Source organism: Acipenser ruthenus, chromosome 1, assembly GCF_902713425.1.
Source record: "Acipenser ruthenus chromosome 1, fAciRut3.2 maternal haplotype, whole genome shotgun sequence".
Lineage (NCBI taxonomy): Eukaryota > Metazoa > Chordata > Actinopteri > Acipenseriformes > Acipenseridae > Acipenser > Acipenser ruthenus.
This window is the reverse complement of record NC_081189.1, coordinates 29,923,490-29,951,466: the sequence shown is the minus strand read 5'-3', so window position 1 is coordinate 29,951,466 and position 27,977 is coordinate 29,923,490. Positions and strand designations below refer to the sequence as shown.

Here is a 27,977-nt window from a genome sequence, read left to right as displayed (position 1 = left end):
ACTTTTGACAACTGTATATAATGGGAATTGATTTTATTCTTAATACAAGGACAGTAAAATGTGACTAACGTGTATTGTATATCCAAATGCTGACTGTATATAATTGATCAGCACTGTATTTCATAGATCCTTATTCTGAAATAATTCTTAAATTGTTCAGCAGTGTTTTCAGAAGCAGGAGGAGGTAAAACAATCATTACTATGCTGTCCCTTAAAAACACACTTTTCTTTTATGTTCTAAATTAGTTGCAGGGTTGAAAATGACCTGAAACACTGATACTCCATTATCTGAAGCACAAACCAGCATAAGATCTAAAATGTGTGTGCAATTTGGCAGCTACTGAGGCGCAGAAAAAATTCAGTTGAAATGCCAAATGCCATGTTGCGATTCATCAGACCCTTCTGTGACATTTAAAGGCTCAAGTGCTTAAGCAGTAGAATGCCATGGACTGGGTACAGTGGTCTAAAGCCAAGTCCTTCCCCTCTTGAGCAAGCTGTGGACACCTGTGTTGTAAACAGTAGATTGATAGATGCCATATGGGTGGTCAAGGAGGATCAGTCTTGCATCTGCTAATGCCTGGAACACATCCAGAAGAATAGCAGAAAGCTGCAATACCACCGGGATACCTTGGTTTCCCTTCCAATTCTCACGAAAGCTTCACTGGATTCAAATAAAATGAACTTGCAGTAATTGTTTTTACTGAAGCTCCAAAAAAAAAAAAAAAAAAGCGAGTGTGTAAAATGTCCTATTACCCTTTTTAATGTATTCCTTTTACAGAATTACTGAAACAAGAGTTAAACCCAAAACACAATCGGGACCTGAAAAGATGTGAATTAATCTACTGTCAGCACTCTACCATGAATGTACTGTACATATGGAACCCCAGCACCACATCAATCTTCTTAACGCAATGTGCTTCCAGGAAAATTATGCTAGGTTATTAATCAACTTTTCTTTCTAGGCTAGGCTTCTAAAATAATTCTTTGGAGACAACTTGGAGCAAAAGATTTTCTAAATAAGTTGTACAGCATGACAGGCCTATTATTTATTGAAACTGGTGTATCAAAATTTGGTGGAAATCTCAGATGGTAATGCAGGTCTGGTCCTGGTACAGGATCCACATAACACAGAATACCTCATGTAACTGTATGCTAAAAAAAACAGATACATGTTTGCTTTTGAACCATTTTATTACAGAAAACACACCATGTACACAAGCTACAGTCACAAGTAGATTGTATTTCCAAATAAAAAGAAATTATCCATCAACAGACTTTTTTCTTGTTCAATTGCATTAATTCATTCACTGCGTAATATGCTACAAACTTGCCTTTGCAAATTTGAAAAATCTCCAATGAATATTATTTTTTTCTGCTTTACATGAACTCATTTTAAGCTATAGGTCCATATGCAGATCCAAAGCAGCAGGACTGAGTTGACATGCTTCAGCCACTTTCTGCATTTATAGAATACGACTCCACTCCTGATATCTCTCCCACCACATGAGGCATCCTTGTCCCAATCTCCTCCATTCTGAACTGGTACGATTTGTGAGACCATGTACCTGCGTCTGGGAAAGTTTCCCAGTATTTGATTACTACCTTCCCAGGCATGAGCAGGGGCTGCTTAAACCTGACCTTAACGCAAACAGGGGCTTGGATTGCATCTGTTCCTGTGAGTAAATAAATACAAAAGAAAATGCAGCACATTATCTCTAATGAATACAGAGTCCAACTCACTACTCACAATAATCTTTACATGTGGGCTATCATTACAGAGTAGAGCAATAGAGACTGGCTTTAAGAGTATTTTGTACAATGGGAACATAACTAAGTGCTAAACACTTCAACTGCAAATAGAAATTAAGCTATTGAAACGTTTACTACTGTAGGGTGGTCAGCTTTATATCATAATCATACCAATGCTAATTTGGAGAAAAAAAAAATACTATATTGGAAAAATAGCTGTAGCAGAACATTTAGGAAATGAATGGGTCTTTTGTGAAAGTAGGTTTTAAAAGTAAAATAAAGAAAGTGCTGCACCAATGTAATGGCGGAATTAAATAAGTATAACGTTGGCATGCAATATGATCTTCCAGAACTATTTTGTCAGGGTGTTTTTACACATAGTAAAAAGGGACAGCACACATTAATAAGGGGAAATATTTGCTAGACTGTGGGACTATACCTAAAAATGTTTTACAGCTTTTTTTCAATTCCATATTGTAGCTAATTCACATTTACATGCTGGCTGGCAGCAGAGAAGTATTTTCTTCTCCTAGCTCGTATTAATCTTATATTGACAAGTCTTGTTTCAGGCAACACACCATTTTAATAACTAACACATGAACAACACGTATATCATCTATTAATCAAGGTATTGTCAACTGTTTTGGCAACTGGCTGCTAGTATGAATACTATAATATACAGTATATAGTATATTAAATCTAATGGGACATGGGATGCATTGTATGTTGGTTTATTATAAGCAATGTAATTAATTGAGTTTCTGTTATCACATTAAATTTCATGGATTAGCTTGTATAAGTGGCAATTCACTTCAATCTTATCTGACAAACAATTATGGTACAAAATGTATCCTTAAGATCTTTCATACGGTCACCCCAAAACAATAACAGTTTGATTTCTGTATGGTCAGGTTGCAAACACACAGGTCACAATAGTCTGATTGCATGAGAGTATCTGTTTTTAGCTACTCCACTTCTCTGAATCTGCAGTACCAGATTTATACAACATTAAGCACAAACCATGCTGAATTCCAAATCAAATGGAATATACAGGACAGTGCATTTGTAATCTCAATCTTTCTTGTAGGACCTTGTGGAACCAATACAACAAATAAGTGCTTAATGAAGCTGACATGTAACTGAATTTGGAATTGACCTGCCTATACGCCTTATCCACGCAGCGGCCATGTTTGATTGAAAACGAGGCTTGGTATGCGAGCAACTGTCACGGCCGCCGCAGCTACTGATAATATCCACTGTGGACGAAATCTTTAATATGTGTTCCTCAAATAAAAGTTGAAGAAATTGATAATTGGGCAGATGGTAATGCGAGGATTCCAAAACACATACAGCAGTAAGGTTACAGCAATTGGATCGAGGGTTATATTCATGAAGTAGAAGGTAAATTAGCAAGCGTATTTGTGATCGGAAAGTGAATAAGCTACTAGCCTATACTAGATTCATAAAATCTGTTTAGATCTCGCAGTTTTGGTTAGAGAACGTTTACTTTAATTAATATTGATGTTGACATTAAGCCTCTGTATTGTTTCACGTTTATTGGTTTGGTATAAGCATGTGTTAATTGTTTTCTAAATACAGTTATGAGGCAGGAGAATGGATGTAGCGTTAGGGATAAGGCATTCCGGTCAATGAAAAAGAATGAGTCACCTTACAGGGTTCAGGTAACACCATATCTGAAAACCTAGGCTTTGTTTGTTTCTCCAAGCTTAGTTCTGAGTAGGAGGAGTGCTCTGCTTCCGAGCAGTCATTAAAAGGAAAAAGTAAGTCTCAAGAACAGAGTGTTTTGTTATTGGTCAGGTAAACGGCTTAGCCGTCCTGAGTGTTAGTTTAGGTTGCTGTTTGTGTTTTAGTTTAGTGCTCAAAAAGAGCTAGGCGTTTGTTTTGTTTATTTTGGTTTTTTTTTTTTATTAAAAGTAGCGTGTCAGCACTTAAACCTCAATTTCCTGTGTCCTGGGTCAAAGAACCCGAGTGGGTGTGGTTTTGTTACAATATTATATAATTAAATAATACATGTACAGAATTTGGAGCTTTAACATCTAAAAAGGGCAATGTGCACTGGGTTACTTCTTAAATCAGAACCACAAAATGGAACGCACCAGTGCAACGCCATAACTTCTCTCCACTGCAGTTGGAGACATCAGCGACCGGAAGTTAGCAGCTGCACTCCAAGCCTTGTTTTGAGGCTTGCATGAATAAGGTGTATTTGAGTAAACCCTGGCCAAATATTAAGCTTAAAACTAGGAATGTTGAGTGATGGTGATGGTCATTAAGCTACAATCCTACTACTTTTACCTTCACGCTTCTCTATTTCAGCAAGACATCGAGACACCATCCACATCCCGTGAGCTATGGGGCTTTTATATCCAAGTAGCTTAGCCGTTGGTGAAAAAAGGTGATGTGGATTATAGTCTAAAGATGCAAAAGCGTATTTGAGTCCTGTGTACCAAGGTACCAATATTTCAATCACTTTCACTTCCTCAGGCTCTGAAAGTGATAGAAAACAAACATGGATCATCAATTTCACAGCTTTCTTCTTCAAACAAAAAACAAAACCAGTGCTAGTTATGTTGTGACGTCACAGTAAGTGCAAAAATGTAATAGAACACGCAGATGTAAAAACATATACAATATTCGTGTACATGATATCATTCAGTCAAGACTCCAAAACACAAACCATCTACAACTAGATAACACAGCGAGTTTACTTGGCTTTTTTTCTGGCTCATATAAAAGCCTTCTTATTCACGTGATGAGCCCTATAGATATTGCTTAAATGTATGCCCTGTAATAAGCACTTGCACAATAATCATTATTATCAGTAGTAGTCGTAGTAGTATTACATTATTTATTTTTAATTACCACAGCTTTCTTGGGTATGTTGCTTTTTTCTGTTGAGTTTCTTCATATCTCTCGAGAGCAATGTCATGATTCCTTCCCAAACAGGCTCCTTGACTCTATCTTTTAGCTCAAACACAATGTCCACCTCTATACCAAGTTCTACTGATCTGTATTCCTTCACAGCGGCCTGAAGGAAAAATGGTCCTTTCTTTATTTCATCCACAGGTTGGGAAGTTCTCATGGTCTGCTGTACATGGATAAGTCCTATACAGCAAAAACAAATGACATAAACATGATATAGAGTACATGAGACAAAGCAATCTTAAACAATATACTGCAGGAAATCACATAAACAGAACACAATGCAGGAGATAAGATCTATAAATACTGATCTGGGTGGGTTCAAGTTTTCTTTTTCTAAAGACTTCATGAAAAGATGTATTTTTTGTATTTAACAGTGTTTCATTCATTCACTTACCTAGATCTACAACATGAACATTTATTCATTATATGACATTGGGAAAGTATTACACTTGATATATTTGTTTTTGAGGCTTCACATTTTCAGAAGATGAAGCAGTGCCTCCTGTCAATGCCTTTCTGTTCAGCAAGAATGATGACAATGTTCAGAAAGCATTCAAGAACCTGGGCCAGGCTAGCAGACAACAGTGCTGTTGAATACTGAATTCTCAATTGCATTTAAAAAAAACGAACTTAATCAGGCTCTAAGCATTTGTATATTATTTATCAATGTATCTAAATACATGTATACATATAGGGTGGTAGCATTCCAAGGAGGAAAAGTTTGATTGATGGGATTTGCCAGAAGATTAAGACGTAGAGTTTTTTGCAATTATTATTTTTAACTCTCTATGTAATGTTATAAACCTATTACTTCAATTATTTTCCCATCTGTTATGTATGTGTATTACTTGCACCATACATGCAGTATGTGGTTTGAACCACTATGTGCAGGTTACATTTCCTAGCGTAATTATCTCCTTTTTTAATATGGTTGTCATACATAAATACATTCTTGCTTATTTAGTTTCTCCATAAATCCTCCCTAACTTTGCTATTTTTACCGCTTTGAAAGTCAATGTGAGTTTCCTTTTCCTAATAACTATAGTTTCACCAGGATTTGTCAATCTGAAGTTGTCTAAGTTAGTAAGGGTTTTATGAAAACTGGTAAAGGCAGGATACTGACAAGTTTTGTATATTTTTTTTGCAACACACTGTTTTGGTGATTTTCTTTTGTTGGCTAAGAATAGGAGAAGTTGGCAGTTTTCATTAACTTGTTTTCTTTTTTTATTTCTTCCTGAATAATGCATGTACAGTGTATTACCAAAGTGATGGTGCTTTTTTGTTCTTGAATGGCTATGCATTTTATCACTCAAAGAAAAGCATCTACAAACTCCTTGCATTCTTCATGTAACAGCAGGGCAAAAACAACCTGGGCTGGTGGTCCTGTAAACGTTAGCTTCCATATGAACATGAATGTTAGCATTTCAGGACAATTTATTGTTGCTTTGTGTAGGGCTGGGAAAACAAAATATTGGATTTCTACACAGAATCGTCATAAAATATGTTTTATATTGTTTGCCATTAGTTAAGGTTTTCTGTCAGGGAAATGGGGTGTGTTTAAGAAAGTCCCAGGTACATCATAGGTAGTGTTCCACATTTCCGATTTATTTAACATTTATGAATGTTACCGGAGAAAATGTAAATCATTTTATGAATATTAAAAAAAAAGAACGTTTTGAAGTATACAAAAAGCCAAATAGAAGGGGGCCAGATGAGTCAGAGGATACATAGCATTGCAAATACTGCTGCATTGAGGTACATGTTCATGCTGAGAGAATAAAAGAACATACTGAAAGTAAGCGACACTAAAAACTAAAACAAGAAAGTGAACAGAGACAAGCAATCAATTTCTGCAGCTTTTACACACGCTTTAATAAAAGAGAGCTCAGAATGACTGTGTTAATGAGTTTGTCAGAGCTCTGTGCTTTCCTGGACAGCCACTGTTTATTGCAGAGAGGTATGTATTGGTGACTTTGTGCGACAGTACTGTCCATCAGCTAAATACTGTGTAATGCCGACAATCTTAATCGTAAATATTTGACAGAAAATGATGATGCTTTAGTTGGTAAACTTATGGAACGTATTGATGGAAATGTCTCCCGATAGCTTGGACCGTCCAGTTCTGTCAATTCTCTTTTCTTTTTATGATTTCAAGGCAAATAAACTTGGCTTGTTTTGTGCTGATGTCATGTTCATACCTTCTGCAGATACTATTTCCATCAGCACAGCGATTGCCCAAACGTTCGCAAAGTACCAGCTAACTTGGGAAAATGTGGCCTCGACTTGCACAGATTCTGCTTCATCGTACATGTCAGGGACATTAAACTTATTCAGAAACCAGAACTGCTACGCATCATATTCCACATGTAAAGTGTGTATACTGAGATTTTTTCCCCCCAATTTTTACAGATGTTTCAATTAAAACATTTTTTTTTACTGATTTTATCCCTATTTTAATATTTGCAAAATAAACTCTGAAAAATTCCCGGGACATTTTTTTTAATGATAAAACCCGTAAATGCGGAACACAAATCATAGGCCACTTTAATACAAATTGGGGTTTATAGAGTAATGCCTAGTTTCAATCGTTTGGCCTTTTCAAACAATTAAATAAACTCAATGGTAAGGCAGGACATGCATCACGTGTATTCAACTATATAAACATAAAAAGAAAAACCACAAAGAGCACTTGCCCAGGGGGCTTAACCTGAATCCATCAGAGCTTATAACCATTGCCAACAAGCGGAAGAAGAGTATCTCTGGATAGCACACAGGGATGTCTCTGTTGGTAGAATCAGGATAGTCCCAGCCATAGCCACAAACACTGCAGTACTGTCTCAGGCCTTTGGACTCTAGTCTGCAAAAATAAACACACCTTTGTAACTGTATACAAGCCTCTATTAGAAAAAACTTACACAGACAGGTGCTATTTTATTGTGATCAATTATACCAAAATGATTTATTTTAGAATTAATGGATAAATACGTTGTAGGCCTATGACATTTAAACTACACATTTTCTTTTTTATTTTTAATTAATTTATTTATTTCTTACTAAAACTCAAGTGTCTTATTTAAATTGTAATTCAGATCAACTCTCAAAATATACAGTAAACTGTAGCACAGACACTCTGAATAAAAACTGACCCTTCTTTATAAAACACTAGCTTACAGCCATTTTTGGCTGTATTTGTATCATTCAGTTAGCAGTAGTCGCATCTTTCACAATAACTTTCACACAAGGCCAACAGATGCAACATTGCAGCGACGTATAAGTGCATGGGCAATTGATAGCCTTGCCAAAAACAATTCTATGCTTGAGTGAATAAAGAGTGGACAGAAATACTGTCTGATGCTTAACCCCATATTACAGCTTTAAAAGTATTTAGATACCATATGCATATCTTATGGACTAAAGGTGAGGTGGGGCTATCTCATCCACCTTTTGAAATGGTAATCATAAGTGTGCATACATATGAAAACTATGATGCTGAAAATATACATTAAAGTAGTGACTAAGGCTGCAAATTACCCAGAACAATACAGATACATGTATGCGAGTCTATTTATTAAGAAAAAGGATACTCCACCCCACAGAACCAAAACAATATTCTACACTGACCAGGTACAGGTCTATTCCACCCCCTCCCCTGCAATTGAGGGTTTTCCACACCAAACAAAAATTCGCGGCCATTCCATCATTTTGCATCAATTGCATCTTTTTGCAAAGTATTTGTGCTATTACTAAACAATGTGCACACGATAATTCAGATTTCTAAATTTACAAGATACATAAGACAATATGTGGGCCTGTATAAACATCGGTGTAATATATTATGTTATGAAACACTTTAGTCAACTTATTATTTTGAAAGCCATAAATGTGATTCTGTAAGAACTGTGATTCAAATGTACTGAGGAGATCGATATGCAGTCTGACCATATCCTAATATTTTGCTCTTGACAGTAAAATGTCTGATTTCATGATTAGCGCTTCATACGATCAGAGAAGACCTGTAATCAGTCTAATCTAGCCCAACCTCCCCTACAGAGCCTGGACAAAGGGACGAAAAGATTTGTATACGTGTATGAAACATCAACCGTGCAATTCACAATCTGTCAGCCACACTGAATTCACAGCTATCTATCTTCTGCGACGCATCTGATCTGCGTATAAAACTGTGTAGTGTTACTCTACTACTAGTTTATTCGTAATACCAAAACAGGTATTATTAAGAAATAAACTAACTTGCAAACAAAAACATGAGCAGAAAACAAAACTGTGAAGAAATATTTTCCCCGAGGCTACATTTTAATTCCCCCCATTAAGACAATTATTTTTTACATACAATTACCCATTTATACATTTGGGTTTTTACTGGAGCAATCTAGGTAAAGTACCTTGCTCAAGGGTACAGCCTATTTAAGGGCCGATAAAAAAACTGCGCCAGCTGCCTATTGGCAGCCGACGCACGGGTGAAAAGATTCAGTTTCTTAGCAGACGCCCTTATCCAGGGCGACTTACAAGATATCACATTATTTTTACATACAATTACCCATTTATACAGTTGGGTTTTTACTGGAGCAATTTAGGTAAAGTACCTTGCTCAAGGGTACAGCAGCAGTGTCCCCACCGGGGATTGAACCCATGACCCTCCGGTCAAGAGTCCAGAGCCCTAACCACTACTCCACACTGCTGCCCAGTATTTCAAAATAAAAGACCCAAATAATCTGCTAAAAAAAATGCCTTACTGTATTTATTTTTGTTTATATTGCTTATTGTATTTCTATTTGTTTATATTGCTTATTGTATTTATATTTGTTTATGTTGCTTATTTTATTTGTTTATATTTCTATTATATATTTTGTATGTAAAAATCTGTCGTGTATATTTCAGCCATTCCTGAAAAAAATAAGGATTGTAACTCAGTAAAAGGGGGGTTAAATGTAATGAATAGACTCATAGTGAATAGAAAATGGGGTTGGTTGTGCCGGATCTATTTAGAACCGGACCCGAGACTACCCCGAGGTGGTCTCGAGTTCAGTTCTTAAACGCTGCGTAGTATGGACGCTAATTGGGCTTGTTGAGAGTCGCTTTAATTTTTTGAGTCGCGGTTTTTTTTGTAATATTTTTTTTTTAAATTATGGAATTTGTATAAACACCCCACCCCTCCCTCTGAAATAGACTGGGCTTGTTTTGAAAGGCAGTGCCACTTTTTATTTCTGGTAAAACATGGCAACACTGATGCTAACCATATTTAGCACTAATACGGTTTTAAAAGCATAGTGTGGACAGGGCCAAAGAAAACATTGAATTAGACTACAGTATAGACTAGGGTAGGAATTGACCTCATCTATCACTAAGACTACAAAAACATTTATTACATTCCATTGACTTTTCATTGCAATTTTGCCAGTTTCTCTGGCATTTGCATCAAATATCTTTTACATGGAAGGATAAGGAGAATCATACCTTGCAAGGGACACCTCTTAAGAGACAACGGTGCATTATGCCATACTCCTGACCATTCTAACAGTTATACATAATACAGACCTTTCTCCCATATAGCATTACAATCAGAAGCTCTTCCCCAGCCATGATAATGCCACGCATATCCCACTAGGAAAATAATAATAATATACATATACAAATATGATGGGTGGGCTATAAACTGGATTATGCAGCAGCCAGCAAACCAGACGGAGAAAAACTTTGATAACTATACGGTATGAACTTTAAAAACATTTTCTGTTTATATATATATATATATATATATATATATATATATATATAGTTGTAGTCAAAAGTTTACATACCCCAATGGAAATTTATAATTTCTAGAAATTTCTCAAAAACAAAGAATTTTAGGAAAACTCTTTTGTAGCAAACATTTTTTTGCAAAACTCCAACTTTAGCAAGATGAATGTCCAAGGTCGAAAAAACCAAGATGCAAACCTTTGTTAAAAACAAAACACAAAAGAAAGCGATTGAAGTTTTCCATTCAATACTTGAAGAAGCCTGATGATTTCTTCAACCAAATTTTATGGTCAGACGAATCCAAAATATAACTTTTTTCACCAAGAAAGAAACAATATGTTTGGAGGAAGAGAAGAATTTAATGAAAAGTTCATCATGCCCAGTGTTAAACATGGTGGAGGTTGTGTGATTGTATGGGCTTGTTTTTCTTCCTCAGGCAACCTTTCTTCCTTGGCAACCTTTGTATTGTAGAAGGATCGATGAATGTTGCAAAATATGAAGACATTTTGCACTCTTATTGTTTACCTAGTGCTAGAAGGCTTATTGGGCAGAAGTTTATATTCCAGCAGGATAATGACCCTAAAAGGGAGATTACAGTTATGGATTGGCCATCTCAGTCCCCAGACTTGAAGATGTTGTGGATTGAATTGAAGGCTGCTGTTGCAAAAAGGAAACCAAAGTCGATTGCAGAACTCAATGCTGTATGTGTTGAAGAATGGGCAAAAATATCTCTGGAAAGATGCCAGGAACTGATTTCAAAACACAAAAAAAGACTGCAAGCTGTAAAGGAAGCAAATGGTGGGCACACAAAATACTACTGTAAGGGTGTCCAACTGCTTTTGTCAAAGTATGACATTATTTTATGTATGTTATGTAATAGTTGTTGTTTTATTATGAAGCTGAATATCTTTCAATAGAACAATTAGAAATTATAGAAATCACTTTCTTTGTGGTTTTTCTAAAAAAAAAAAAACTTGTCTGTGATAATACGGAGTATGCAGTTACCCAAAGTTATACTGATGTTAGGTCATAACTATATTTATAACAAACAAACCAGTGAAGGATCCTTAGAGGGGGCAAGGGAGGTAGTGGCTCCTCAAATTTTCAAAGTGAAACATTATAATATACTAATTTTCAATAAAATAAACTAAAATTATTGTCTACAAATTTAAGAAAAAAATGCAATTTTAACCTAAACCCTAGTCAACAGTATTGTACTGGGTAAGCTAAGCATGCAGTATGAAATTGCAAAGAAATCCATCAGCCCGTACCAAATGTTTAAAAAGCAAGTAAATGTCAATACATTATTTTTGCTTCATGCACTGCAATAAAACTATTGCCAGTTGAAAATTAGCACCCCGTATGAGGTAAAAAATTTATGAAGCTATTTTATTTATGGGAACATTGCTCAGCCAGTTATAGGGGATATGTAGTAATTGCTCTGGAAGGCAGATGGAGGAAGGGCACTTTTTCTACAATGTCAAGAGGCCTCACAAATATTAGTGGTTCAACCGTCAGAAGTCATCATAACATTTTGGAAAGCAATTGTGCGTGAACGCCTAGAGTCTAGAAGTTGCTCTAATTGCACAGGCATGCCACATTCCTGATGACAACACCCCACTCAAAAAGTATTTCATACAGCAGAAACAGCATGTCAACAATGAAAGTACAGAAAAGTGAAGAAAAGCAGTGTTACTTAGTGGCAAGGCATGTTTTGAAAGCTATGATTCATGAACTGTGGTGGGGAGCATGCAGTTCATGCCACACACCTCCTCTCATGTGCACAGCACACATGACCGCAACCAGCCACCTCCCCCCTTGAAACACCACCCCCCTCCCGCTTTGTCAGTTTTCCCCCCTCTGGATTATTGTGGGTTGGCTGTCGGGTTGATCCCGACTCCAGTGCTTCCCCCTGGAGACTGAGAACCAGCGACATGGACAGGGATGTGGACATTGCAACAAACTGATAAACGTGCATGAATAAAAATAAAAAACCCACAGTGCCTGAAGATTGAAGTTATACAGTAATAACATTGTGTAGAAAGGTGGTTTAAAATATTATGATTGACGTTATACAATGCATTAGTAAGACCTCACCTAGAATATTGTGTTCAGTTCTGGTCACCTCGTTACAAAAAGGATATTGCTGCTCTAGAAAGAGTGCAAAGAAGAGCAACCAGAATTATCCCGGGTTTAAAAGGCATGTCGTATGCAGACAGGCTAAAAGAATTGAATCTATTCAGTCTTGAACAAAGAAGACTACGCGGCGATCTGATTCAAACATTCAAAATCCTAAAAGGTATAGACAATGTCAACCCGGGGGACTTCTTTGACTTGAAAAAAGAAAAAAGGACCAGGGGTCATAAATGGAGATTAGATAAAGGGGCATTCAGAACAGAAAATAGGAGGCACTTTTTTACACAGAGAATTGTGAGGGTCTGGAACCAACTCCCCAGTAATATTGTTGAAGCTGACACCCTGGGATCCTTCAAGAAGCTGCTTGATGAGATTCTGGGATCAATAAGTTACTAACAACCAAACGAGCAAGATGGGCTGAATGGCCTCCTCTCGTTTGTAAACTTTCTTATGTTCTTATGTTCTTATGTTCTTATGTTCTTATGTAATAATATTGTGTAGAAAGGTGGTTTAAAGTATTATGATTGAAGTTATACAGTAATAACATTGTGTAGAAAGGTGGTTTAAAGTATTATGATTGAAGGTATACAGTAATAACATTGCATAGAAAGGTGGTTTAAAGCATTATGATTCCTTTATTTTGGATGCAATGCATTCTGTGCACTTTAAGCTTACCTTTCATAATAAATTAAGATTAATTAGGACTACCTTTTTTCTCGGCAAGTCTGGTCGCTCATCAATGAGTTTGTTGCGCTCCGCCTGTTGACTTTAACAACAGTTCAGTGAGCACAGAGGCTCACCGGTGGAGCAACCTGCAAATAACACAAGGCGCCCATTATATCTGTGCAGGGAGGCAGACCCCTCCCCTAGACTGAACCAACTACATATGTGGTAATAGAAAAATAAACTAAACATTTTATAATCATAAATAAATACAAACGTAAGCAATAAATCAAACATAATCAAGCAAGCACATGCATTAAAAACTACAGCTTTAAACAAGCAGAGGGATACTTAATTAAAATCAGCTACCCCTTCTCTACATTATCAATGGTACTGCCCTGACTACAGTAAGTTAGTACCCAGGGAAGTTATTAAAAGATTCCCTCAACAAGATGGTGGTTTCCCCACTTCCTGTAACAAAATGGAGGACCTCACCACCACACCCCACTCCTGGTAGGCCAAACCATGCATACAAACAAATGCATAATAAAATCATTTTGGTTTCTTTTTAACCAATTATATTAGTAATAGTTACTGCAATGCATTGTCTTGGGCGTGTGCACCCTTCCAGTACAACTACATGTACAAAACATTTAAAACTTTCTTTTGTTTTATTTTTCAGGACCCTCCCAGCTGCAAAACAGGTAATACAGTATGTGAACAATTAAAAGAAAGTCTTTGCAGTCCATTGCAAGATTCACAATGTGAGGGCCTAACCTTCACACTGATACCTAAACTAAAGTGTTACCCAAATATTTGTATTATAATTTTGTTGCAGTTAGAGGTTTTGCAAGTGTGTAGTAAGGGATTATTGGTTGTAAATCTGTTATTCTTTTTTTTTTTTGCTTTCTGCTGTTCACTGCTCACATATTTTGACAAGACCCATTTAAATTAACTTCATATTAAATAAGTGTATTCATGGCACTTCATTTTAAGTATTTGTCAGTTTTGCCATTTGAAGTGATCTTTGTTAAGAACATATCCAGGCCATTAAAGAGAGTGGAATAACAATTGCAGCTATCAGATTTTAAACCACGACCCAAAAGTAATGAACTTCCAGTTAATCAATGCACTTCAGTTGCCAGATCTGTCTGAGCAATTTTCTAAATCTTTAATCAGTTACAAATGGCCTGCCACTGGAGCTTTTATAAACTAGTCAATTCTATTTTATGTGAGCATCGAACTTCATATGAAACAAGTCCCATTGCTTCCTATAAATTTAAACCAAATATATAAATGCTTTATGGCATACATTAACCGATTCCTGTACGTATGGACGTACGATATAGTGGAGCCCATCTTTCCATGTATCTGGAGAATCCCTAATTCAACTGTCACCAAACTTGGTATTAACATTATTCAGCATACATTTTTGGAGATATAGGGGTGTCTGTCTGTTTGTACAGTACATCAGTCTATCTGTATGTCTGTAGCAGTACTGCGGGTTGAAGCGCTGCTGCAAGTATTTATAGTACAGAAATAAACGAAACACTTTTACAAAATACTGCTCACAGAGGGAAATAAAAGTTCAAACAAAAACACAAAAATACTGACACCAACAAGTACCATGCTGGTCCTTTACATGCAGGGCTCTTTTACCCTGCTACAATGTCACACTTAAGTTTTTGCATATATCTGGATAACCACTTATCCAATTTATTAACATTATTTAGTTGTTGAGAGTATCAGATTCTGGAAATATATGGAGGTATCTGTCTGTCTGTCCATCCGTCTGTATTTTACACATATATTTACATATGCATGATCTGGAGAATCACTTTTCAAATTGTTATTAAACATGTGCATTGCCATTTCTTATTCTACACTAACTGTACATACTGTTGTCATGGTCATCAAAATTCTCTTGATACTGATGGCTCTAATTTTGAACTTACAGCTGTGGTGGAGGATGTACGTAAGTAATATACTTGTTTACTTTGAATCCTAGTAACTGGGGTACACAATAAGACATATATGTATACTGTATATATTTTTAATTTAGTCATCGCCAATGTTTTTTACCCCAGTTTTCTCCCAAATTTGGGATGCCCAATTATTATTTTTATCCCCCCAGCAACTCAGGAAACGGAGGCTGAAACACGCGTCCTCCGAAACTTGTTCCTGCCAATCCGTCATTTTTCGCACTGCGGATCCACAGCGAAGCCACCAGACCTATAGTGCCGGAGGACAACACAGATCTGAATGGCTCCATTGCAGAACCGCAGGTGCAGCCACAGTGTGCCAATTGTGCGCCGCCCCCTAGGAACCCCCAGTCACGGTCGGCAATGACATAGCCTGGATTCGAACCTGCGATCTCCAGGCTATAGGGCGCATCCTGCACTCCATGCGGCGAGCCTTTACTGGATGCGCCACTCGGGAGCCCCAAAACACAATTTTTTAAGACAACCTTACACAGCTTTCATGCCACACCTGGAACAGAGAAACAGCTGTGGGAATTTACAAAGGACAACTTTTAAGGAGAATAAGAGTTCAACAGAATCAGGGTTTCATAAAACTAAGGAATGGCCATAACACTTGAAAGGTATGAAAAGCAGAACTGTATAACGCCCATTACGGTATCTCCATATTGTCTTACTTTTAACAGCATATAATGACACATAGTGTCATGATTTGCACTAGCCCTCAAGCCTGAACAATAACCAAAACATGTGCCATAACAGCAGCAAAAGCATGTCAACCCTAACACAAACTCCTAATGATAAGATTAACCTAATTGCTCCAAATTGGTTCTAGAAATGCCAAGTCGAACTCTGTTGTAACCTATTGTAACAAAGGTTTGGATTCAGCACCCACCAGCACTTGAAGCATCTGAAATGCTGCATTCCAGACCACTAAAAAGCCATAATAATGTGCAAACAGGGTGCAAGTCAAGTGTCCACCACTGGAACCACTGATGCCAAGCTCTTTGGCCTGATTAGTGGTCTCTAAGAGCAGATCTGGTTTAATTTAATTCAGTTTCCCCATGACCGGCTGCATTATGCAGATCATGTCATCAATCATGGAGCTCTTTCTTTGCTTTATATTTCTCCTGTGTATAGTTGCTAAAATAATGTCACTTTAAAGACTGTTTTTATTTACACTAAATTAAATAAATAGTGATTTCTTCAGGCTACTTTATTGACTTACTCTGCATCTCGAACCTTCAAAGTCCCAGTGCTCAAGGAAAATCTTGTGTTCTAGCTTCTGTCCCCTGTAGTCTGTGCTTTCTCCTGTAGTCCCATTATACTGGAATGGCTTTGTTTTGGTTTACTCTTTACATCTTCCTCAGTAATTTACCTTTTTACTTCTATTTTCCTTCACTCATCTCTGTGCAGGTTATTACTGTACTGTAGTGTTGCAAAGAAACAAAATCTTATTTTAAAGTGGAACTGAATAGGCTGTAGGGTTTACAACCAATCATGATACTTCCCGTTGCAGCCTGCTGTGTTGTACCAATTCCTTCATCATCTATATCTATAATTGCTGAGATATGTGTTGTCAGTCAGAAACTGCAATAGAGTAAATTCTATGTACCCTTGCTGTTCCTGTGGCTTGCCTAACAAGTTGATTTATAGTGTTGCTATAGGGAACATTTACAAACCATACAATATTTCAAACACAAAATCATCCGTGTATCACGGTTTACTTTAGTGGACATTCTGTCTGCCGCTCACTGTAATTGGGATTCCAAATCCACGGTGTAGTTTCAAGAAGTAAACTTCACAAATAATCCTATTCACAGTTTGCCACGGAACGAGCTTGAAATGGAAAGTCTAATACACCCGTTTCATAATCGCTTTTGCTTGAGGATGCAGCGAGTGTACTTGGAGACAACTGTCTCTATACTCAATGCGTCCTGTAGTTACTGCTTAAGTATCTCTACTGCAGGGGTCTGACTGTTAACATGGTCTGCTTCCAGGTGGTAAAGTAGGCTAAACTATGGAATAATGTAGTAAACAGACACTCAGGAATTTATTGCCGTACTGAATAATTTCCTTTATCCTGATTTCATTAAGTTGTAAAGTTATTGTTAATCAATCAAAGATCACATTGTGTTTTTGTTGCAGGCTTTTTTTATTCTCATAGTATTATAATGTCACCAACAATTAACTCTCACCATCCCAGTTAAATGCATTATTATCTTTTCAAAACCAATATGAACATGATCATAATATTTGTGTGTACAGTCACTTGTTAGAATCTGACTCTTGCTCCAGGCCTTATGGAAAGGAGATCTTAACTCTCGTGGGAGCTTCTTTAATTTAAAGGGAATTTGAGTCCAGTGTGAAGAATGTGTTTGACTAAATGCATTTTGTCTGAATGTTTAAGCGTGGTGTTTGGAAAAATACATTTCATCCACAAAATGATTTTTACGTCTGTGACTTCAGCTGCAAAACCCTCAGTGACTTATCTGCATATAAGGACCACTCTGAAAAACGATTTCTTCCCCATGTTAAATACAGAGATATAATGACCACCTGTCTGTAGAGACCACTTTTAGATATCCCTTGGTTGTTTGACTGTATATCTTTGTTTCTGGCAGCTGATGTAATGAAGCAAGTGTGAAAGGAGTTGACAAAGAAATGACTGTATTTGGTTCATTACAAGTTTCTACTTACAAATGACACGGAAAAACAAATTGTCACTAGAATTTTGAAGAAAGTAATGTTTAAAAAAAAAAAAAAAGTAAGTACACATTGGAGTAAGGGGACTTTTGTTTTGGATATGTAACAAATAAACTAATAACATAAGTTGATGTGCACAGCCCATACAATATCCAATACAGTTTTATTTGTTATTGACAATTCATATCTGGCAGAATATGGAATGAGGCAAAATAGCAACGCATTTCAGTTGAACTCTTGACCCATAGTGAATGATCTAAAACTGATGGCTGTGGCTGGCAGGACTTCATCCTATGCTTCAGTGCTTTGCTCTATGGTTGCCAATCTAGCTATATTTAAGCCCTTCATTGGGGTTACCTGGACTCCCAAGCACAAATTTAAGAAGCATCTGTTCTGGAAGAATAATAATTATTTTTCACACACCATTTACTACTATAGATATGCTAAATCAATTTAACCAGATCTCTAAAGGTCATTGTGCTAGTTTTTTTCAGTTTTATTATGGCATGGCACATACACTAGGCTATATGTATGTGAAATAATTTGATTTGGGCATCAACCCAGCCTGCCCCCCACCCCCTGCCAATACACACACAAAATGACACTTTTTCAAAATAAAGTTGTAGTAGAAATATTACCGGAAGCGGTGGGCCATATGTATTTTACTCAGGGCATATAAGACATCTTACCTGCTGATGTTCCAAGTGCCAAGTACAGTACTGGTCTGTATGCTGTCTTCTTTCGCTTCTGTTAATATTAAAAGTCATATCTGTTATTCAATTGAATGGTTTAGTAATACTACCTGTTACTGTTTAGTAATTTCTGGTAGTTGTGGTGGATTTGTCTTGTGCCATTAACCTTCGGCATAGCAACAGCAGCGAAAGAAGAAAGACACAGACTTACCCTTTTCTCATTTGGGAACGGTGTTATTTAGGATATGATTAATACAAGGGAATTGAAGATTAATCTATTTTTTTTAAATCGACTACACATTTAATTTAACTGTAATAAAGTAAACACTAAGTAGAGCCAATGCATTTACTAAAATAGCTGTGTTTTTACTTGGTATTTCAGAGCTTCGTTTTATTATATAGTTTTACTTCTACTGAATGTTCTAGTGTTGACTCGCTCTAAAATTCTGTATCATATGGGACACATGACTAATAAAAACCCTAGTTAATGTATTTCCCATTCCTTATAGACTACTGGCATGCAGTAAATCAGTTATCAGTAGTTTTACAGTTGAGGCATTGACTACAAGCAATTACGGTATAAATAAGTGATACATTTCAGCTGCTTTTTTTTTTTTTTTTACGGGACACTGTAGAGAAATGCAGGCCTGTTGTATTTGTAATTTATTTACCAAAGGAGTGATGTTTCTTTTAAGACTAAAACTAATTTCCTCCTTAAAAAAATAATAGCTGATTTAGCATAAACCATAAGAAGCTTCTGTGCAGACATTTCAAAAGTTGTTTGTGTATTTTCTTAGGGGTTGTCAAGAATCATCACAGAGACATGTCGTCTGCAAGGTTGACAATTATACTGTGTAACCTTCCAGTAAAACAAACACAGTGGAGAAAAAGAGCATGAAATCAGTGCTTTGGCTGCTTGTCTTCATCTGGGGGAAAAAGTGTAAGCATACTACAATACATTATACTGGCAAATGAAGTGCTACTTAATAACAATGTTCTCTTTTTGTTCTTGTTGACATTTTTTTCCCATCTGAAAAGTCTTGAATGTCAGACAATGGGCAGGATTTTCAGAAGGTTGTAAATGATAGCTCCAGTGCTAATCAACTAATCAGTATGTAGCATTGATTTTGGCATTTTCAAGCAGTCGTTATGCCAATTTCGTTATTGTGATTTCTGAAATGATGTTGATTTACAAAATAATATTAATATCTTAACGAGCAGTGCTTCTTACGACTATTTCTTTTGTTTGCAGGTGAATTTAAAAGCAAATCTGTGTTGTCAGAATTTATCAGGAGTTCATTTGCACTTGGAAAAGGAGGGTTTTAATTAACGAAAGAGTAGAGAGAGAGCATACAGGACCAGAGTTAATTTCTTACAGACTAGATCATTCAATATTTGTAGTTATGAAAATATTTATTTTCCATACTTGTAGTTATGAATGAGATTTATTCACTTGTTTTAACCATTTTTAACCTTCTGGAATGTTTGTTGTATTGCTAAAATGATATACTGTTTTTTGCACCCAGTGTAATGTTACTACCAAGAAATGATCAATGCAACTGTGGCCTATCTGAATTCTGCATAAGTACATTATATGACATATGACATCTGACCTCTACCTGTAGATTTTATTTGAATTATACAAATAAAACCTAACTGTAAATAATGAAATCTTGGTATAGAAAATGGCATATTAGATATTATAATAGCATTTCCTTGGGTGATTGCAGATTTGCAATGCGTCCTTGGCTTTAGCACCTGTGTCTAATCCACACAAGAACGAAGAACAAAGGAAACACACATCCACGGTAATGACTCCCCCCAGACTTTATGTACTATGTACACTTTCACCTTCACACGTTTGAATGCATATACAATGTTCTTATAATACTGTAAGTGTTCGGTGGCTACTTCTAATCATGTTGCGTTTATTTATTGCGGAGGCAAGCAAAGAGTACCAGAGAAAATGCATGACTAGAGGAATTCACCAAACAATTAATTATAAACAAATTGTGTATTGGGTTAGGGAGTTCTATTGTAATTTTAAAAGTTTAATACATATATAATTAAGTACTACATACATGGTATACAGTACATGTTTAATAACTAACAACTACAAACACTTTATACGTATTTATTTATAGCCTACAATCGTACATACTAAAAATTACAACCAAGCCTACACTTCATGAGCTGACAAGTCTACCACACCCACCGCCCCTTAAAAAAAAAAGTGCTTTTTTTCTTTTTAACCAAAAAAAGATTGCAAAATACACATTAAGAGTTGTGTATAATAAGTTGTGGCAGGTGGGAGAGCTGTATCCCTGTTATCTACAAAAGCTCTTATTACCATACCGCGCTGGGTTTTGAAAATCCTGCCCAATGGGTTTTACACTGTAACCAATTGTCTCAGCAGGGCATTGGAGCAAATGTGCACTGTACCAAATTGGAGAATATTGGATGCTGAGTTACCAAAGTTGTTTGTGCTCAAATTCTGCTTAATGGCCACTTCAATACAAACCCCCAATTAGAGCCATATTATTAGTCTACTTATTGACTTCTCTGTAAATAGACCTTCAATATTAAGGCCAAGCCACTATTGCAGATTACTTTTATGTTTGATAGCGTTGCTGTAATTGCAATTGCTATACACAGGATATATATTATATACAAGACGTGCAGTTTACATGTGTATCATAAGTTACAACCTAAATTAATACTAACTGTTTTTCTTGCAGCTGTCCACAAAAGATGATGTTACTGCCAAGTCTTTATTTATATTTGAGAAAAAAAAAGTTATATTGTGAAGACTAAAGCTTATGCTTAATTGATAATATACAGTAGTGTATATCAACACAGTTTAAATGATGATCGAACTATTAACAGTGTGTTTTTGGCATACAGAAGAGTGCATTTTATGAGAGGAGCTTGTTATACAAAGCATGGGCTTTATACAAGGGATGTTAAATGAAACTGTTTAGTCATGCGCCCAATGCGTGCGGTACGTGCACTACATGGCAAGAGAGTAAATTCTGTGTACCCTCAGTAGTAATACCCCCACTCTATTAAGGTTATATTGTGGTGGTCACTTGACTGGTCTTAATAGAGAGTTTTCAGGTTATTGTTTATTGCCACCTTAATCTACTTAATATCTGCCTTATAATTCCGGCATGTACAAAATTATTAAAATGCAATCTCCTTTCCTTTTATTATGAGCACCCCACATACAATGCTGTATTTTTCAGAGATGAGCTGGAAAACTGGGTGCCTGCTGGATTGTAGCTACATGTCGTAACATTGATTCAGTAGGTCTGTGACAGTCCTCCAATGGCATTTTGACCCCCTCATCTGTTAATGTTGCTCTCAGCTGCTATGACAAGCTAGGTGGTGGCTGTCTTGCCTGGAGTCATCGCTCCAAATTAAGGTCGGGGTACAGGGGAGGTCACTGGAAAGGCCTAAATTGGTTTCATGCTCATTCAACCAATTGATGACTACCCTGGCCTTGTAGCATGGCATATCATCTTGGAAAACTTCATCACCTCTGGGGAAATACTGTATTCAGGGGTACCCTGGACATATAAGATGGATGCCTAGACTATTGCCACATCTCAGCTGTCAGGTGGAATTTAAAGTACTGTGATGAAAATTGAGTTGGGGGGGGTAGGGTAGGAGACCCGGTTCCGGATTTTCTACCCGTGCCGACCTCTAGTTTAAATAAATAAAAAACAATTCTGTATTTCTACTATTCTGTGTTGTTTTCAATCATTGTTGTTTGGATTCTGTTTAATTCCAGTAAGTCTACTTTCTCTTTAAAATACCAATGATGTCCTTCCCTTCTTTTAGCTAAAGATGACTATGTAATTACTGTATATGCACAGTTGAATATGTCTCTTATTGTAGAATACCATCTTGTAGTACTTTGCGGTTTCTGGTCTCCTTGCCCCTCCAAAACATATTCAGTACCAGTGCCTTTCCTGCTTAAAGAAGCCTCTGAATCCACCACACTAAGTCATTTTTAGATATGCATGACATTAAATTCGCTTTGACATTGTAATGGGAACATAGCCATTACTTCATTCACACTTATATCTTCAGAATGTGAATGTTGTTTATTATTTAGGTAGTTTGAATAGTATATCAATTAAAAAAATATATTCTTAATCTAAACAGGGGGTACAGTATGGGAAATGATTATTTTGCACTGAAAAACATATCACTTGCATTTTAGATTACAGGATGCACATAACCATGTAACAAGATGGTAACAAGTGAAATTGAGTTGAGTGTGTTTGTTACAAACTTTTTAACAAGTGGGTAACTATCAACGTTTCCTTCTCCTACATGGTAACTACCAATGGTGTGCCCGAGTCCAAGCACTAAATATATATATAGGGGGAATGGCCATATATATATATATATATATATATATATATAAGGCTGTTGCTCAATTAAAAATTAATAGGATAATTTTTGTGCATTAGTTGATTAATCGGTAGATTCATCCCTGCACCTTTTTAATAATGGTAATGATCTTATAGTGGCTGTCCTGCATATTAATACACACAAAAAATCAATAGAATCTAGAATAACATAAACCCAATGGGAATTTTGTCATTTTAAAAGTGTTTTTATTTCAATAAATGTAACACATTTTCACAGAACGTCGTTAATCCATGAAAGAGTTTAATAGCAAAATATAATGCACACTGAGAATGGAATTTTTTTTTGTCTTTGATGCAAACATACCGTATATAACACTTATGGCTCCTTATAAACAACCTTTATTTTATTTATTTACATTATATTTAGGGCTTCCAGATTTTCAGTATTAAAAATAACAACAAAAAAAAAATCAGGACCATGAAACAGTTAACCATCAGTTAAAGCAACTCTCCTACCCATGTTCCACAATATAAACTAGTAAAAATCGGTACACATAAACAACTTGAACAGTAATGTAATATTAACCGTACTAACATCAATAAAACAAAACGTTATAGTCGCAGCTTGTGACACTAGTAAAAGACATTTACTCGCCTGAAACCATGCCAGGCCAAATCAAGGAATCGTGAAAGATATGCTGCACTGCAGTCAACCCTGTTAAAATGAACTTTGTACATCCAACTTCAACATAACATATATACACTACCGGTCAAAAGTTTTAGAACACCCCCATTTTTCCAGTTTTTATTGAAATTTAAGCAGTTCAAGTCCAGTGAATAACCTGAAATGGTACAAAGGTAAGCGGTAAATTGCCAGAGGTTAAAAAAAAAGTTTAGGTTACCAAAAACTGAAAAATAATGTACATTTCAGAGTTATACAAAAAGACCTTTTTCAGGGAACAAGTAATGGGTTAACAACTTACAGCTGTTCTGCAGCAATGGAAGTAAATTAAGCCTTGAAAGTTGATGCTAACAATTCCTACAGGTGTCCCAACTTTTGTTGATTACTTACAAACCCTCTGTCTGTATAAAAGCAGTGTTGGAACACTCTTAAGCATTATTTGGACAGTATTGTACTGCAGGAAGTAGTATATTGCTCTCATAATGGCGAGAAAAAGGCAATTAACAAAGGAAGACAGACAGACCATTATAACCCTTAAAAGTGTAGGTCTTTCCTTTAGAGAAATTGCAAAGAAAGCCAACGTGTCAGTGAGTACAGTTTCCTACACCATCAAAAGGCACTTGGAAACTGGAGGAAACTCTGACAGGAGTTTCTGAGAGTCAACAGCTTGCGTGATAGGCGGCTCACAGGACAACAGCTTCAAGCACAGCTTAACACTGGTCGAAGTAAGCAAGTCTCAGTTTCAACTGTGAAGAGAAGACTTCGAGCTGCAGGTTTGATAGGTCGAGTGGCAGTAAGAAAGCCATTGCTAAGATGGCAAAATAAGAAAAAGAGGCTTACCTGGGCCATGAAGCACCGCCAGTGGACTACTGAAGACTGGAAGAAGGTCTTATGGACCGATGAATCAAAATTTGAAATCTTCGGTTCATCACGCAGGGTTTTTGTACGCCTTCAAGTAGGCGAAAGGATGGTTCCTCGGTGTGTGACACCAACTGTCAAACATGGAGGAGGAAGCGTGATGGTCTGGGGCTCTTTTGCTGGATCCAGAGTCGGCGACTTGCACAGAGTGAGTGGCACCCTGAACCAAAACTGCTACCACAGCATTTTGCAGCACCATGCAATACCCTCTGGTATACGCCTAGCTGGTCAGGGGTTCATCCTACAGCAAGATAATGACCCAAAACATACCTCCAGGCTATGTCAGAACTGCCTTAGAAGAAAAGAACAAGACGGTAGGCTTCAAATCATGGAATGGCCAGCACAGTCTCCAGACTTAAACCCCATCGAGCTGGTTTGGGATGAACTGGACAGAAGGGTGAAAGCAAAGCAACCTACCAGTGCAACACATTTGTGGGAACTTCTGCAACAGTGTTGGGAAGAACTTTCCGAACAATATTTGATTTCCATTGTAGAAAGAATGCTACGAGTGTGTTCGGCTGTTATATCTGCAAAAGGTGGCTACTTTGATGAGTCAAAAATTTAGATTAAATTTTGTCAAACAAAACGATTCCATGATTTCTTTTTTATCTCCAATTGTTGATTTGTTCTATGCTTTAATTTCAGAGTACATTGAGACATTAAACTGCGTAAATTTCAATAAAAACTGGAAAAATTGAGGTGTTCTAAAACTTTTGACCGGTAGTGTATATATATATATATATATATATATATATATATATATATATATATATATTGTTTATTTAGCAGACGCCTTTATCCAAGGTGACTTACAGAGACTAGGGTGTGTGAACTATGCATCAGCTGCAGAGTCACTTAGAACTATGTCTCACCTGAAAGACAGAGCACAAGGAGGTAAGTGACTTGCTCAGGGTCACACAGTGAGTCAGTGGCTGAGGTGGGATTTGAACCGGGGACCTCCGGGTTATAAGCCCTTTTCTTTAACCACTGGACCACACAGCCTCCTTATATTCCAAGCTGTATTATATATATAAAAAAACACAGCTTGGAAAAATAACAACCTCTGATTGGTTAATCAGCATCACATGACCGTGCAAATATATAGCGTATAGCACAGGTTGCATACTAATGAGCCGCTTCACACTGAATAAATCACTACGCACCACTACATTCTAAATTCCATGACAAACTGCCATTTTATTTCTTGTTAGTTACAAAACCACAGCCCAAAATGAGTGACATTTCACCTATTTCCTTTAATATATTTGGGAATGAAACTCCACTTAAATGGTACAACACTAACTTTCTGGGTGAAGACAGCAGTCCATCTAAAAAAAAATAGATGAGGAACAGCTAAATGCAATAGAAGAAAACAAAGATTGAAAAACACACTACAGCATGGGCTGGTTAATGTACTTAAGGAAAAAAATATGGCCATTCATTTTATGGAAATAAGTCCAAAAAATCTCAACAACATTAAGGGAATTTTATGCCAGTGCAAGTTCTTTTCAGTAGTATTCAGTCTCCGGTTTTATAACGCTGAGCTGGACTAAATATATTTTTTAACAGTAGAAGTTTTAACATCTCTGCTGACAACGAGTTTAAAACCAGCAATAATGTATTCTAGTCAGTCAGGAAAACTCTTAGAAAAGCAGGTAAAGACAAGGCCAGACACCACCCCCCGAATTACCGGCCTGGATTTGAAGTGTCTGTGGGAAACTGAGGCACTGTCCCCTGACACCGCGGTCGGATTGGTGCGTAACATCTGGTTCGATCGTCAACTTAATCTGGCACGACTTGGACGCGAGGGTGTCCGACAACTAACGACTTCCGACTTCAGTCTCCATTGCAGCTGCTCCCCTTACTTCCTTAGTGTCATTTGAAACTCCACCCATCATCACAGCTTGTGGTCAGTCCTCCAGTTTCTAGTGAGATGGCACTTTCGATGCAGAAATTAACAAAAAACCAACATGTACAATTTATTTTTAATAAGCGAACAATGAATTAAATTCAATTCAATTTGGGACTATATTACACTGCGGATGTATACACAATAAAAGTTTCTGGTTTTGTCTTAATTTAAATGTGTTTTAATTTGAATTATTTTTCTTCCCACAAGTAACAGGTAGCCGTGTTCCAGGCGTGGTATATATCATGGGAACCGCACGGCCCGTCGAGGTGTATACCTTGCATATATGGGTCAGAATATATTAACACACAATAATATGTCTCGAGTTGGTTTTGAGCCAGAATGCATGAGTGGTGCAGCCACAATTGCATTACAAGCTCTAGTATGACTTTGTGAAGTTTATATTCTATATCATGCGCATGAAAGACTGCATCCCAGCTAAGACAGCTATGGAATGGACCCCAGAAGGACCCCACAGAATATGAAGAACCACAACAATGTGGCGAAGAACAATCAAGTTAAAATCTGCTGGGTTAACCTGGGGCACGACCTTGTGCAAGCTTTATGTGCCACTACTAGGCATGAAGAGGGTGAGTGAGTGAGTGAAATAAAAATGTTTTAAGTGGGATTACCAGCTCAATGCAGATTTGTTTCTCTGGTTAACCACTTATCATTTTCACCCCTTGCAGAGGAATGATGCAGATGTTTATATTTCATGGAATTCCTCTCATTATTTAACATTATTTAAGGTTTAAAAACTAGGGGTGTGCAGGAGTTTGCTTTACTGTAAGTGGGACAACTGTAACTGGGTGTAGTCATAACAGGAAGTCGTGTAAAATTATAAAATAGCATGTATAGGGATCATATTCGAAGACCCTGTCGTGCTGTCATATACTTCTGGTCAGAAATGCATGTCTCACTAGTCGGAGCCCACTGTAAACATGTCCTCTTCCTGTTGACCACCCCCATTTCTGAACCTGAATCCAGCACACCCCTATGAAAACCCCTAGTTCCTCTACAAGAAATGGGTTTGTGTATCTTCTTGTTTTTCAGACTCTTGAACATAGTAAAATATATTGGTGAACAAGCTCACCAAACCAGTTACAGTTTGAGACCTCCTTCCTGATGTTAAAAGTAAAGATGCATCCATCTGCAATTCAATAGGAATATAATTGTCTATTGTAATTTATTTTGCAGTTGAAAGAAAACAGGTAAGCAAAAAACTGGAAACATTGTATCTTATTGCTCTGAAGCTGTTTGAAATTCATTAAAGCCTGACAGTCAAGCTCCTACCTCTGCAAACAGCTTGGTGTATAAAATAAACCTGACGTTTGTGATCTTAAGTAACACTACCCTTCCCTTTGTACATTTGTTTTACTAATAGGCCTGAGCAGTATCTTCTGTTATGTTCAGATCAAGGCCAAAACATAAAATCTCAGAACCAGCTGTGTGTGTGAATTA

At 36.8% G+C, this 27,977-nt stretch overlaps 1 protein-coding gene and 1 long non-coding RNA gene across 3 annotated transcripts; one reads left to right on the top strand and one right to left on the bottom strand.

Annotated features, from left to right (window-relative positions):
* Nucleotides 1-1,178: 1,178 nt before the first annotated feature.
* On the bottom strand, nucleotides 1,179-13,380 carry LOC131736987 (3-hydroxyacyl-thioester dehydratase X-like). 2 transcript variants are annotated; one of them, XM_059023395.1, is made up of 4 exons: nucleotides 13,294-13,380; nucleotides 4,630-4,872; nucleotides 4,063-4,254; nucleotides 1,179-1,673 (listed from the first exon to the last, which is right to left on the bottom strand). In XM_059023395.1, exons 2-4 carry the CDS (start codon nucleotides 4,847-4,849, stop codon nucleotides 1,447-1,449), a joined length of 639 nt encoding a protein of 212 aa, XP_058879378.1. In that variant the 5' UTR covers nucleotides 4,850-4,872; nucleotides 13,294-13,380; the 3' UTR covers nucleotides 1,179-1,446. The 2 variants fall into 2 exon arrangements, with proteins under 2 accessions (XP_058879378.1, XP_058879373.1); XM_059023390.1 differs by having other exon boundaries at nucleotides 13,261-13,318.
* Nucleotides 13,381-13,447: 67 nt separating this feature from the next.
* LOC131736992 (uncharacterized) lies at nucleotides 13,448-22,298 on the top strand. Its single transcript, XR_009328597.1, has 3 exons — nucleotides 13,448-13,761; nucleotides 13,931-13,952; nucleotides 15,383-22,298. It is a non-coding gene; the product is annotated as an uncharacterized LOC131736992 (long non-coding RNA).
* The last annotated feature ends 5,679 nt before the right edge of the window (nucleotides 22,299-27,977 follow it).